This window comes from Microtus ochrogaster, chromosome 17 (genome assembly GCF_000317375.1).
Source record: "Microtus ochrogaster isolate Prairie Vole_2 chromosome 17, MicOch1.0, whole genome shotgun sequence".
NCBI lineage: Eukaryota > Metazoa > Chordata > Mammalia > Rodentia > Cricetidae > Microtus > Microtus ochrogaster.
The window spans coordinates 844,610-858,442 of NC_022019.1; the positions used below are offsets into that span (position 1 = coordinate 844,610).

The 13,833-nt window shown below is 41.3% G+C and overlaps 2 protein-coding genes across 2 annotated transcripts in view; one reads left to right on the forward strand and one right to left on the reverse strand.

Annotated features, from left to right (window-relative positions):
* Ap5m1 (adaptor related protein complex 5 subunit mu 1) overlaps nucleotides 1-6,391 on the reverse strand; it is a 29,962-nt gene extending 23,571 nt beyond the window's left edge. The window contains exon 1 of the mRNA XM_005355350.2: nucleotides 6,083-6,391. Within this exon, the coding sequence (XP_005355407.1) occupies nucleotides 6,083-6,156 (74 nt within the window). The 5' untranslated portion in view covers nucleotides 6,157-6,391. The remainder of the gene's footprint in view (nucleotides 1-6,082) is intronic.
* A 157-nt stretch (nucleotides 6,392-6,548) lies between these two features.
* The window catches only part of Exoc5 (exocyst complex component 5), a 61,692-nt gene continuing 54,407 nt past the window's right edge, over nucleotides 6,549-13,833 (forward strand). Inside the window, exon 1 of the mRNA XM_005355349.3 lies at nucleotides 6,549-6,782. Within this exon, the coding sequence (XP_005355406.1) occupies nucleotides 6,756-6,782 (27 nt within the window). The 5' untranslated portion in view covers nucleotides 6,549-6,755. The remainder of the gene's footprint in view (nucleotides 6,783-13,833) is intronic.

Consider the following 13,833-nt stretch of genomic DNA (forward strand, 5'->3'; position numbering starts at 1 on the left):
GTTTTGCTCTTATCTCCACAGGTGAGGAAAAATTATGGATACAGTCAAAATTAATAAAGGTTCGGTTTGAAGAAGAGAAGTCACTTGGAAAAGATAAATAACAATTAATCACAAAGAAGTGATTTTATTTATGCCTCTAAACTTTTAGATTCATTTATTGAGATGATACTAATTTACATAATGAATAAAAGATGCCGTGAATGTTCATAACAATCCTTGTTAAATAGGGGAGATCATTTTGTAATACTGGCTTATCTCTATAGCACTGGAAGATATTTAGAGATTATAAAAAGAGAGAAATCAAATTAATCCTTTACAGTCTATGCACTCTGGGTAGACTGTAAACTTCTCTTTGCCCCATTACAAACCAGAAGACATGCAGGCCCCGTCAGTCTTCTGTGAGACTCCACTAATCACCGGCCACACCTCTCTCCAGGGCTAAGGACTGAGTCACTGGGTCCTAAACACTGGTTTTCACTTTCAAAACACTTTTCTTTATTCCTTTCCTTCCACTTTAAGGTCCAGAATACAGTAGTCTACAACTCCTCATTTTCTGAGTAAATAAGCAAGCCGTCAGTGATGCACTTCCTGGTTGTCGAATTGACTGTATCTGGAATTAACTAAAACCCATGTGGCTGGGCATACTTCTGAGGGATTTTTTTTCTAAATTAAATCTTTTAAAGTGGGAAGCTTTAAAATCTGGGCCACACCTTCGGCTGGCAGCCTACATAAAGGTCATGGAAGAAGGGAGCTTACTCTCTTTGCCTGCTTCCCTTCAATCTTGCTGTCCAGTCAATTCTTTCTCTGCACTGGGGACTCCCTCTCGGGGACTCCAGTGTACACAGGAGGCCAGCTGAGACATCCAGCTTCACAGACTGAACAACCACTGGACTCTTTGACTTTGCATTGGTAGACAGCCATTGTTGGACTAGCTGGACCAAAGGCTGTCACCCACTTCGGTAAACACGCACACACACACACACACACACACACACACACACACACACACACAAAATATAATACACACAAAAAAATGTTCATTCTATCTATCTGTTCCTCTAGAGAACCCTGACTAATATACTCTCCTATGGCCATTTTCTTATTTATAAAACACATGAGAGGTCAAGAGAATGTATTTAGCAAGCATGGAACACTAGGTTCAATCTCTAGCACTAAAAACAAACTAAAACCTACCAAATGGAAAGCAACTACCAAGATTTCTTTTTGTAATTTTCATAACAATATTTTTCTCTAATAAGATACTAATGTTTGATAATAAATAAAACAATACATTGAAATAACCTATTAATTAGTGGACCTTCACTTAGATTCTTAGGTATTTTTCTGATTGAAAAGGAGAAAATTTAGCTAGTATACCATTAGTGACTTGTCTTACTCCCACAGTTGACTATAAAGAAAATAAACTAATCCGGGACCTTACACAATGTCTTAATATGTGTTTAATATTTTGTTAGCTGATTTAATCTATTATTTCAAACTAATTGAGGTTTTGCTTCATGTTGTAGGATCTTTTGTTCATACTCTTAACACTCCCAAGAGTGCCCAATAAAGTTCTACCTTGAATCAGGGGTAGATCCAGTGACTAGCTGACCAGAACTGGTCATAGAGAAGCCAGCAATTTCAACAGAGAAGGCATACAGGAAGGAAAGGGCGGGAACTAGAGTTGGAGCTTTCTCGGTTCTGGGACCAGGGAAGAGACTCTTGCAGTGAGCTAATTGCCACTTAGCCTCTCTGGGCTGGCGGGTTTTCATCCCAGTCTTTGACTCCTGAGTCTTATTGGTAAATAGAACAATAGAGACTTAATTTAAACCTATATATTGCAGCCATGGCAGAGCTGGGGCCAAAGGACCAGAATCCTGGCCAGGCCATGGCCTGAGTGGCTGGCAGGGCATTGACTGAGGGGCTGTGGGATAGCAACTGATAATTAAAATATCAGTAGATTCATGTGCAGCCACTGAGGTGACAGAAGAACATCAGTTTCAAGACAGGATTAAGTGTCCCTATAGAGGGCTGGAGAGATGGCTCAGAGGTTAAGAGCACTGGCTGCTCTTCCAGAGGTCCTGAGTTCAAATTCCAGCAACCACATAGTGGCTCACAACCATCTGTAATGAGATCTGGTACCCTCTTCTGGCCTGCAGGCATACATGGAGGCTGAACACTGTGTATATATAATAAATAACTCTTTTAAAAAAAAAGTGTCCCTATTATTATGGGCGTAATACCAATCTGAGGTACATCCAGACTGTTATATAAGATTGTTCGCCCTCTTGTATCATAAGTGATAGCCACTACTCTTTGGTGTGTATGTGGAGAATATGCAGTGCTGTGACTATTTCCTTTGGGCGGAGGCAGAGTATCTATGATGACGCAGTCAGGACTGACAGGAACCTCTCAAGGCATCCTCTCCCCAAGACACCAATCCTACCACACAACAGGTAAACAACTGACTTGGGGGACTGTGGCTGGTATGTCTTCTGGTGAGTCACCCGTGCTCCCTTAAGTAACCCCAACAAATACACTGGTTTGTCAAGCTCAACTTGAATAGATTCCTTTGGTCTGTTACTGTCTTTTAAATCTAGGGTTATTACACATTTATAACAAGAATTCTAATTGGTCAAGTCAGCTATCAGGATAAAAACCGAAGGATCAGAGAAGCAAAGCAGTCAACACTAGAGAATTCTTCTACCAATGTTTGGACCAAAGGGGTGATCCAGTCTATAAGAATCCTCAGACTGCTGCTGTTTCTACGAAACCTCAGACTGCATCTAGCTCTATGATCCTCAGACTGCATCCTCACAGTGAACCCTTAGACTGCATCTAAGCTCTTGTCTCCTTCCACCTTACATCGCTGCCTCCACCTCCCTAGTGCTGGGATTAAAGATGTGAGCTGCCACCAGCTGGCTCTGCTTCTCTTTTAAACTGGATCAATTTCATATAACCCAGGGTGGCCTTGAACTCACAGAGATCCAACTGCCTCTCTGTCTCCCGAGTGCTGGGATTAAAGGTGTGTGCCACCACTGCCTGGCCTCTACTAGTGGCTTGCTCTGTACTGCGATCTTCAGGAAAGCTTTATGTGGTAGATTACAAAATATTACTACATACATTTCTTTATATCTTCCCAAGACAGGCTAAGGAACATATGTTAATTCATATCTATTGGCCTTAACACCAGCTTCAAATGGTCAGAAATCTGAAAATGCAGAACTTTACAAAATTTATTCAATAATACAGAATTAAAGCAACACATAGATGAATCAATCATGTGACACCCCCCCCCACTTGCTAACTCCATAGAGATGTACTGAAACTCACCTAAACGTGTCTGAATGTGTCGTCTAAAGTACATAATATGCACAACTGGGAAAGCATTCCGAAAACTAACTTGACTTTCATTTCCCAATTCTGTGTATATATATGTGGTACGGGAGAATTGTCTGTATTCTGTCAATCATGTTTTAAATAAATGCTGATTAGCCAGGCAGGAGGTATAGGCGGGTCAACCAGACAGGAAGTAGAGGCAGGGTGATGAGAACAGGAGTATTCTAGGAAGAAGAAAGCTCTTCCCCCATTCCTGCCCAGACCACCGAAGAAGCAGGATGTGACCTGCCCCACTGAAAAAGATACTGAGCCATGTGGCCAACACAGATAAGAATAATGGGTTAATATAAGCTACAAGAATTAATAAAAAGCCTGAGCTAATGTGCCAATCATTTATAATTAATGCAAACTCTGTGTGATTTTCTTTACTGGCTGTGGAAACTGGGCAGGATGGAAACCCCAACCAACAAGCCTGGCCCTTATGTTACATATGTGGAGTGGTGGGAGTGGGTATGTGCATTTGAATGCAGATGGCTTTGGCGTCCAGAAGATGCTGGATCCATTTGGGGCTAGAGTTAGTGGTGGCTGGTGAGCTGCCCCAGGTGGGTTCTGGGAAATAAACTCTGGTCCTCTGAAAGAGCAAGTAAATGTTCTTAATTACCAAGCATCTCTTCAGCTCTAAATGAATTCTTCAAATGGGCTTACTTTTTCAATTAACTAAGGTCTCACTTCAATTACAATGTATAAAATCAGAACATTGGCACAAAAAAGACAAAGTAATAGAACAGAGATAGATCACTGTTTATATAAAGGCATACAGCAAACATCAATAGTGAGCCAAGGTATATAGGCTTACATGACAATGTCAGGAAAACTGTCAAATATCATAAAGAAAAGGTGAATTTCCCATTTACCACCATATGCAAAGCTGAGCTTCAAATAGACTAAAGGCTTAAATGTAACAGACAAAATTATACAGAATGAATAAATTGGTATCTTTGGAAAGTAAAGGTAATTCACAGAAAAGGAAATCCAAGAGATGGGCAAATATTGTTAGAGAAAGATATACAAATAGAAATTAGATTACCTTTGTTGGTAAAAGTTAGAGGAAGAGTCATAAAAGTACAGAAATCCACTAATTTCTAATGAACGTGTTAGCATTTGGGAAGCTGCTTGTCAGTATTTTGTCAAAATCATTATAAACATGTTGTAAGGCCATTTGAGGATGTCTCCTCAAATGTAGCTCCATTCTGAATGGGAGAGGCAACTTGAATCTGTCACTAAGGAATTTGAATGAAGAAAATGATAACTTCCTACAGATCAAGTAACTAGAACTGCCGTGTCCAATATGGTAGACGCTTGGTACATGTGCTACTTAAACTTAAGCAAAAGTAACAGCTGAGGTAGGGCATGCTGGTTGCATGAATTTAATCTCAGCACCCGGGAAGCAGAGACAGGAGGATATCTATGAGTTTGTGGTCAGTCTGGTCTACATAGTGAGTTTTAGGTCAGCCAGTGCTACGCAGTGACGGTCTCAAAACAACAAAGACCTAATAATGAGTTCCTCAGTCACACCACCCACAAGTGCTTATTGTTACTGGTTTGTAACATTAGCATAGACTTAGAACCCATTCCCTTTCTGTCATGCAGGAACTTCAAGTGTAGGTGCTGCTTTCTAAGAACTCAAAGCTACTCAATAGTCAGAGGCTTCTCAGACATACTGCCAAGAACAGAAAACAACCTCAAGAGTGACATGAAATTAAAATGCTTCTGCAAAACAAATAAAACTACAAGCAAAGTGGAGAGACAGACAGCCTACAGATTGGGAAAAAAACTTGGCCAGCTATACTTTATAAAGCAGTTAATATATTGTATAAAGAACTGCAGAAACCACACACACACACACACACACACACACACACACACACACTGCCCCAAATTTCCAATCAATAAATGGACAAATGAACTCAATAATACATTCTGAAAAGAAACAAAAATAACTAAAAAAATATTTTTAGAAGAGTACACATCCACCTTCTGTATTTTAAGCTACTGTATAGTCCTCGCTGTAGAATTATTTTGGTAAGAAATGGCAAAATCTTAAAATGGGATCAGGTCATTTATGTCACCTAGGGAAAAATGATGGTAATTTAGGTTTTCATTGTTCCTTCTATGTTGTTCAGACACTAAAAACTGCAAACAATAATGACTTCTAGCAATCACGTACATTGATAAGATGAAAACAACAGTATATTGCTTCACAAGGAGTTTTTGGAAGAGTGCATTAAAATACTCTAAAATAAATTTTGCCACTGAAAGTTGGAAAACCTGAAACAGGTTTAGTGCTCAGTAAGTTTTTTTCTTTCATTATATCTGTACCAATCTTAAACAGATGGAATTCATTTTAAGATACAATAATACAGCCGGGTATGGTGGTCCACACCTTTAATCCCAGCACTCCAGAAGCAGAGACAGAGAAATGTCTGTCGAGGTCAGTCTGGTCTACATAGCGAGTTCCAGAATAGCAGGGGTATTTTTGCTTCACAACAACAACAAAGATAGCAACGTGTCAAGCAACTCATTTCTCACAACCATGTCAGAAGGTACAGGATACAAAGGTTCACCTGCCCAGCGGCGCTCAGCGAGCTGTTCCGGGCAGATCTGGAATTCAGTGCACACAAGAAAACTGCTACACGATCCGTTCTGGGCCCCAAAACGCCTGACGATGCAGACTCGCAATTACCTGGAGAACCTGACGGTGCCACCGAGCGGAGTTCCTGGCTCGTGACGGACGAGCCACACTGCCCGCAGGGCCATGGTAAGCCGCCGCAGTATCAGACCATCACAGAAACTAAAGCCGCCATCCTGCCAGAGCAGACCGGCCTTGGGATGGACTCCGCTGGGGAACGTCGGCGTTCCCCGCGCGCCGCAAACGTTCACGTGAGACGCTCGCTCTTTCCAGTGCGGTGACTCAAGTCCGCCCGTCCCTCCAGGAAGTCAACACACACCTCGGAAAGTCCAGGAACCCGCACCGGAATCTCGACGGACTTCCCACTTCCGGGACGGCGGCCCGCGAGGCTCAAGGCGCGTCGCCGGCTCGCAGACCAGCGCCTCGGCGGCCCGCTCGCCCCGCCAAGTCTGCCGGGCGCGCGCAGCGCCACTTCCGGCGTGCGAGGCGGTGACAATGGGAGCGGCGCGGGCGGCGCCGGGAGGCAGCTGACAGGCGTCTGCGGCTCCGCTTCATGGCCGCTCTCCCGCGCAGCCTGCGCTGTGTGAGGACCCGGGAGGCCCGCGGCCGTCCGCAGCCGGGGCCGGAGGCGGGAGGCCGAGCTGGGACGTGCGAGCCGCGCCGCTGAGGCGTAGCATGTGAAGCGGAGACGGCCTCGAGCGCGGGGCGAGCCTCTCAGCCGGCCGGCATGGCCACGACGGCCGAGCTCTTCGAGGTGGGTCCCGGGGTTCGGCGGGCGGCGGCGGGGGAGGGGCGGGGACGGACGCCGGGCCTCGCTCGGGTCGCCGGGGCCAAGGTGCTGGCGGCGGGAGCCCAGGCTGGGCGAGCCGGGACCTCCGCGCGGATCCTCGCGCCGAGCGGGGCACCGGGGGCCACCGCAGCCGGGGCTCTCGGAGACCTGTCCCCGTGGACGGCCCGGCAGGCTGGAAGTGGCACCGGGAGCCTGCCGGCTTACCGTACAGGCTGAAAGCCTGGAGGATGTTTTAGGACAATAAAGGCCTGCTTAGCCTCAGTGGTGGGCTTAGGGCAAGCGACACAGCTCACGGCGTTTAATAGCCGTGGAACCACCCCGCTCTACTTAGAGAATCCTTAAGGTGCGAGGTGCTGTGGGCGGTCAGATGTATTTCTTTAGTGTCTGGATACTTCAACTTGAAATTTGGATTTGGTGGTGTTCGTCGTAAGAAGCTGTGGTGTTTGAGATAATGGAATGGGTGACAAAACAATGCAACAATGTTTCCTTATATAAAAAAAATAGAAGTAGAGATAAGAGGAAAAAATGAAGGCTCTGCCGGGCTTCCTTCCTATCAACAGAGGTGTAGTTGTAAAGCACACTGCGGTTCCAGTAAGAATGTCACCACGGGTGAAAATCGGGTCCTCTCGATTTGAGCTTCAGCGTGGATTGTGGCTTGAAGTTTAAATGCCGTGGTTTCCATAACAAACTGAACTTTTTTCACTGTTACTTTTTTGTTACTGCACCTTGGCTTGCAGTTCTGCCTAGCACAGACATCGCATTTGTTTAGTGAAATAGCATGCTTAAATTGTAAGTTATAAAGAAAGTGATTTGAGTGGAGGGTTATAATTAAACTTAAGAAGAATTATTGCTTTTTCTCAGGTGTAGTATCTGGAGATGCACAATATTAGCATCTCTAATCATAAAATTCTGCCATCTGTTTATTTACACTGGGCCAAGGAAACCGTCTTAGTCCTCTGAACTTTTACTGTGTATCCTTGATCAAAATACTAGGTAATTCTGTAGTTCCTTGTTTCAATTTTTACATCTTTACAGGCTTTGAGATGTTTAAATAATGGGTTTCACTAGTCACTAATTAACAGAAAACCATCCCATTACCCTACTGCTACAGTGAGTTCTCTTTGATGCTAACAATTTTGTCTTGGATCATGCTCTATTTCCTTTAAATGTATGACCAGATGAGTACATTAACTTACTTGAAAAGGTGTTCTCTTTCCCAGGGATGAAGAAAAGGGGGTGAAGAAATGTGTGTTTGTTCTCTAGGTCTTGCCATTTAGTGGAGAGTTGTTAAAGCTGTTTAACTTAGACCAGTTCTGTAGTAGCTGATTAGGTAGTCACCAGAAGATTCTTAGGACAAACTTAAGCATATCGATAGGTCTTATAACTGAAGTGACCCCCCCCATCATATTTATCTTATTTCATCAAAATTAAAACCATAGTAATAGCTACAATTAAATATTATCAGTTATGTATAATTAAGAAGTCTATTTGTCTTTTCCTGAATTGCTGTGAGTCTAACCCTGTAAGGACTCTGCTCATGAGTAAGTCTTCATTCCCCAAGTGAAAAGTTGACTTCTTTGCTCTAGAAAGGGAAGAAAGAAAACGGCCCCCAGTCTTTGCTGCCATTTCTGCAGCTACTGCCGTCACTATAGGTTGCAGATCTCCTAGTCTAAGCCACAGCTGGAGAACTGGGGGAAACAAGGCAGGATGTAGTCAAGGATATTTTGTTTTTATGCATCCTGGTTTTCATGTACTACTAAATAAAATTGTACTTTCATTTTCCACATTAGAAAAATTTAATGGAAACAAAGTAGACCTTTGAACCCATGAAATTTCATTGTTAACTTGGCTTCTTGTAAAATCTTATTATTGGTTTGGTGACTCATCTTTTTTAACAGACAACTTCTGACAATAAAATCAAACTGTAGGATCTTTCCTCAGTTGACAGAATGATTTATTAATAGATGACTCAGTGGTTGCAATAATGTGCTGGAAGTTTCCCAGAATACCCTTCTTAGTTTGATTTCTTGTTGAGAGGTCTTTCTGAAAGAATCCATATGTGGTGTTTCTGAGTAATAAACTCAGGATGGCCTATCCGAACTGAGATTCCTCAGTGATGTAGGTTAATGATATATTCAGCATATCAAAAAATAGCTTGAATGGTAAATTCCTTTTCTGTTGCTTCAGACATTGCTCTTTTACTTCTTCTACTGAAAATACTTTCTTATTCCTTTGGTGAACATCTCCCCTGTCGTTCTAACATATTCTTCCCATTTCTCTGGGCAGCTTACATTTTATAGGAGAGTTCATTATTAAAAACTAGAGTCAGTTATTCAGGAAATATTTTTGAGTACCCATCAACTTCAAGATAAAGTGCTAAACTTAAGAACACTGCATGTCTCCTCAGACGTGCCACAGAAAATGCATTCGTGCATTGATGCAGCTGACATTCCAGACACTGGGTTTAAAAGATCACCAAGTAAAATTATAGATGGGATAACTGATAAACCCAGTGCAGAGTAAGGGCAGACGCCTCTTTCCTGGATAATTAAAAAAGGTTTCCTGTAATATCATAAGTTAGGTATTGATAGAAGAGTAGAAACTTCAAGCAGGAGGAAGGAATTCTAAGGCAGTGACAGAAGGTAACTCAATATAAGGGAGACACGTGTGCATGCTTGTGTGTGTGTGTGTGTGTGTGTGTGTGTAGGGAGTGGTGGCTTATGGCAAGTCTTGGATGATAGGAGTTTGCGGAAGTTTTGAGACAGCTTTTGTAGATCGTGCTTGAAGTGACTGAGGACTTTTCCCTAGTACGTTTAAGTGAGTCATAAGACTACAGTTAGTGTGAAGAATGGTTTTCAGTGGGGATTACAGACTGTCATTGTCATCGACATCTCTTCCTGTCATTTGTTAATTCTTCCAGAATTGTCTGTTGCTGATTCATTAGCCTAGATGTAAAAATCTTAAACTAGTTTAATGGGAACAGAAAAATCAGAGAATTTGGGGAGACGTTTTGAAAAACAACAAAAAGAATTTGATTACTAAGAAGTTAATTCATGTGTGTGTGAAGGTAGGTGATTAAATATGTTAACCTCTGCAAAGAAAACTGGTAGAACCCTTTCAGGGAGAAAAAGATATATTAACTTTATATATTAAGGAGAGAAAAATGCATTTTTAAGTATGTTAGGCTGGATCTAGTAGTACTGGTCTATAAACCCAGCTACTCTAGAGACCACTGCAAGAGGATTGCTAGTTCAAGATGAGCTTGGGGCAACTTAGATTCTTATCTCAAAATAAGTAGAAAGATGGCTAAGGACATGCTGAATGCCTGACTAGCATACAGTACTGTGTGTTGTTTTCAACCTCCAGGGTTGCAAAAAGGGGAAAAAAAAAGTATAGATTTTGTATAAAAAAAAAGCAGGATTTTGTAGTCCATACCTGTAATCCCAACAGTCAGGAGGTGGGCAGGAGAATCAGTTCAAGTAACTTGGCTACAGAGCGAAACCCTGTTTCAAAAAGCCAGAAATAAAACCAAAACAACAAAAAGGGCTTTTTCAAAGTATCCTATGAAGATATCAGAAGGCAATCACTATTAACTGTAAATATATATGAGTAAGTAACTTAGAAGGAAGTCACAAGAAGTTTTAGCACTTTAGAAATGATTATATGGATAATAATATAATTGGGCCTGGATGGATGACATCTATCAACTGTACATCTCATTAGTTGGAGGATTTGAACAGGTTACCTATGTTCTTTGTACTGCAGTTCTCTCATTGTTGAAGCTTATTTTGGAAATTACCTTAAATTTGATAAACTTCTTAGAGAATGACAGCCTCTTTGAATTTAAGTAGATTAGTGGGGCAGGAGGGACCTGGCATGGTAGTGTATATACTTGTGATTATGGTGTTGGTTTGCAGAGCAGGCAGAATGTTGAGTTTGAAGTCAGCTTGGGCTATATGGCAAGTTGCCCCCTCCCCCTGAAAAAAAACAAACAAGATTGAGCCTCCATCAGGGAGAAAAGCCTTTCAGATAGTCGCACTAGAGATAGTCATAGCCGACTACAGGGAGAAAAGCCTTTCAGATAGTCGCACTAGAGATAGTCATAGCCGACTACAGGGAGAGAGTACAAAAGTGACTGGAGAGTTGTGTTACCATGGTGTCTGTCCCAAGGTCTGTCACCCTAAAGTGTGACTCATGCTCATCCTTTGGGGTCTGTGCTTTGTCATGCATCTGGAATTTTGAAGAAAGAGATTTACCAGGGGTGAGGAAATGCACATGGCAGCAGATACCCAGACTAAGGGACTCAGAAAGCCAAAAATTTCCTCTAAGATTAAAATGTTTTAAACTCAGTAATTTCAGCTTGACCCAACTGAAAAATTAAAACAAACCATTGAGCTTTCTTCTTTGTTATCTTCATTCTTGGAACTGAAGTAAAATAAGTAAATGAGATGACATGAAAGAGTTGAGAGGGTGATATTTAAAGACCATTCCTATTTTAAAAATTTTAAATCTAATTTTGTGATTCTGTTAAGTCATATAAAAGATACCATTAAATTCTGTTACTTTTCCTTTGGAACCTAAAACATGAGCTATTTTTCAGAAATAAAGCATATTCTTTAATGGAAGAGAGATTTTACTTAATATAACCTAAAAAATGATACAGTTCTAACTACCATTGTTTGAGTTTTTTTAAGCAGTGGTACCTCCTTCAAGATTGTATTGGTAGTTTCTAGAAAACTTTTAAAGTTTGTCTTGATTTAGTATCTTAATGTGCTTTATTTTTCTACCTTTCTAGATTAATTGGAGATCTATCATGGTAGCCTTGGAAGAAGGATTTTATAGTGCTTTTCAGATAACCAATAATCAATAAATAGAGTTTATTAATTTATAGTAAATATATAAGATATCATTAACAAATCCAATGGATCAAAAAGGAGGGCAAAATCATTTTCTTTCAGTGTTATTGTATTAGGCTCATCTTTCTAATATACCTTTTATTGGTAGCGCCATGTAATGCCAGTTTCTTCTGGTTCATGAACTAATAGTTTGGGTTTGCATGTATGAGGTGTGAGTTTCAAGAGCCTTTAAAGAGGGTTTGCACATATCCCTAGCTAGCCAGCATTTTGGCTTGTTCAGCATTGTTCCATTGACTACAGATGGACAGGAAAAACAGCATGTGACAGAGCTTGCCTTTGCTCTCAGTTAAAATAAGGAGAAGAGAGTAAGTTAGAAAAAATTGTTATGAAACAGTAAGTAAGACTGTGCTGGTGTCATAAGACTATGATCCAGCTACTTGAGTCTGAGGCAGGAAGATTCAGAATTCAGTGTCTGGCTGGACAATAGTGAGTCCAGGGCCAGCCTGGACAATGTAATAAGGTGTTGCTGGAGGACTGATAGTACGCTCTGTGGAGAGTGCTTATCTAACGTGTTTGGATCCCTGCATTAATGTTTGTAAATGAACAAAAGCTGAAAAGGAACAAATGACAACAAATTGCTTTGCATTGACATTTGAACTTTTATGGTTTGTAGGGGTTTAAGACGGAAAAGTGGAGGCGCTCATGTGGGGAAGAAATGGAAACCTTCAGAGATTTGAGCTAGGCTTTAGTGTCTTGCTCCTTTTTGTTTGCTTGGTTTTATTTGTTTGTTTTTGGTTCATTGTTGTTGCTACTGCTTTAGCAAACTGAGTAATTCTGAAAAGAAATTCACTTTTCTCAGTGCTTGGAATTGAAACATCAAGGTGTTGGCATTTGGTAAGGGCAGGAGTCAGGAGGGAGACTGGAGTTAAGCACATAATGTTTGGTTAATGAACTCATATTCTCAAGCTTCTTTATAACTGGAATGAGTCTGTTGATGAAGGTAGAGTCTTCATTATCTAAACACTTTCTGTTGTACCCTGTCCTGCAACACTGCTTTATCAGGGATTAAGTTTTGGGAAGCATATCCAAGCCATAGGAAGTTGTGTTAATAGGGGGGAAAAGGCATTCTGTAGAATAAGTTACATAACCCCAGATTAGATAGCTGGAGTAGCATGAGTGTGGAGTAGGCTGACGGGCTGATGGGAGTGTTGCTGTTGGTTCTGGGAAACAGAAGTCGGGATAAGGTAGCTCAAGGTGAGCTTTAAAACAGACACATGAATGTGACCTCAATTGAGATTGCTTATGGAAGTTCTGAATAAAAGGTTTCTGCGACAGATATAAACATCATAAATAGAAAAATACACTGTAGGCAACAGTTGTACTTGTGGTTTTGTTGGCCTAAGGCAATACAGAAGTACTTGACTCTGAAATTCTGTTCTTTAACCTAGCTTGTGGGGGAATTACTGTAGTTTCTTTGAGTTTGTGGATAGTTCTGACACATTATGTTGATCTATTTTGAGTGTAGTAGTGTCTTGATAGTGGAAAATTAAAGTTGATTGGTTTTGTTTCAATGGAGATTTTTATTCTTGATTAAAAGGAATAGTTTCCAAGTGATTTCTCCATGCTTTGTCTTTAATTGCTAGTGTTTAGAAAATGTGAAACCAATTTATACAGTGGCCTATGATGTAGAGTTAAATATGATGTGATAGCATTTTAGTAATAGTTCTTTGACTTTTGTGCAGATTTGAGGATTGAAAAAATTGCTCTAAGATGGGTGTGATGACTCACACCTTTGATCACAGCACTGAGGAGGCAGAGGCAGATGGGTCTCTGTGAGTTCATGGTCAGCCTGGTCCATGAAATGAGTTCCAGGACAGTCAGGGCTACACAGTGACATCCTTCCTGGGGGGAGGGGGGCAAAAAAAAACCCCAGAAAAATAAATAAATAAATAAATAAGTACTCTAGCAAAGCAAAAGATGGACTGAGAAGTTGTTACTAGGTTTATGTGTAGTGATATTTTATTAGTATTTTAATAAATAAAGTTTGCCTGAAGATCAGAACGCAAAACAGCCACACTAGTCAGCCATACAGGCCGGGCAGTGATGGCACATACCTCTAATCCCAGAAGTCACACTAGTTAGCCATAGAGGCTGGGCTG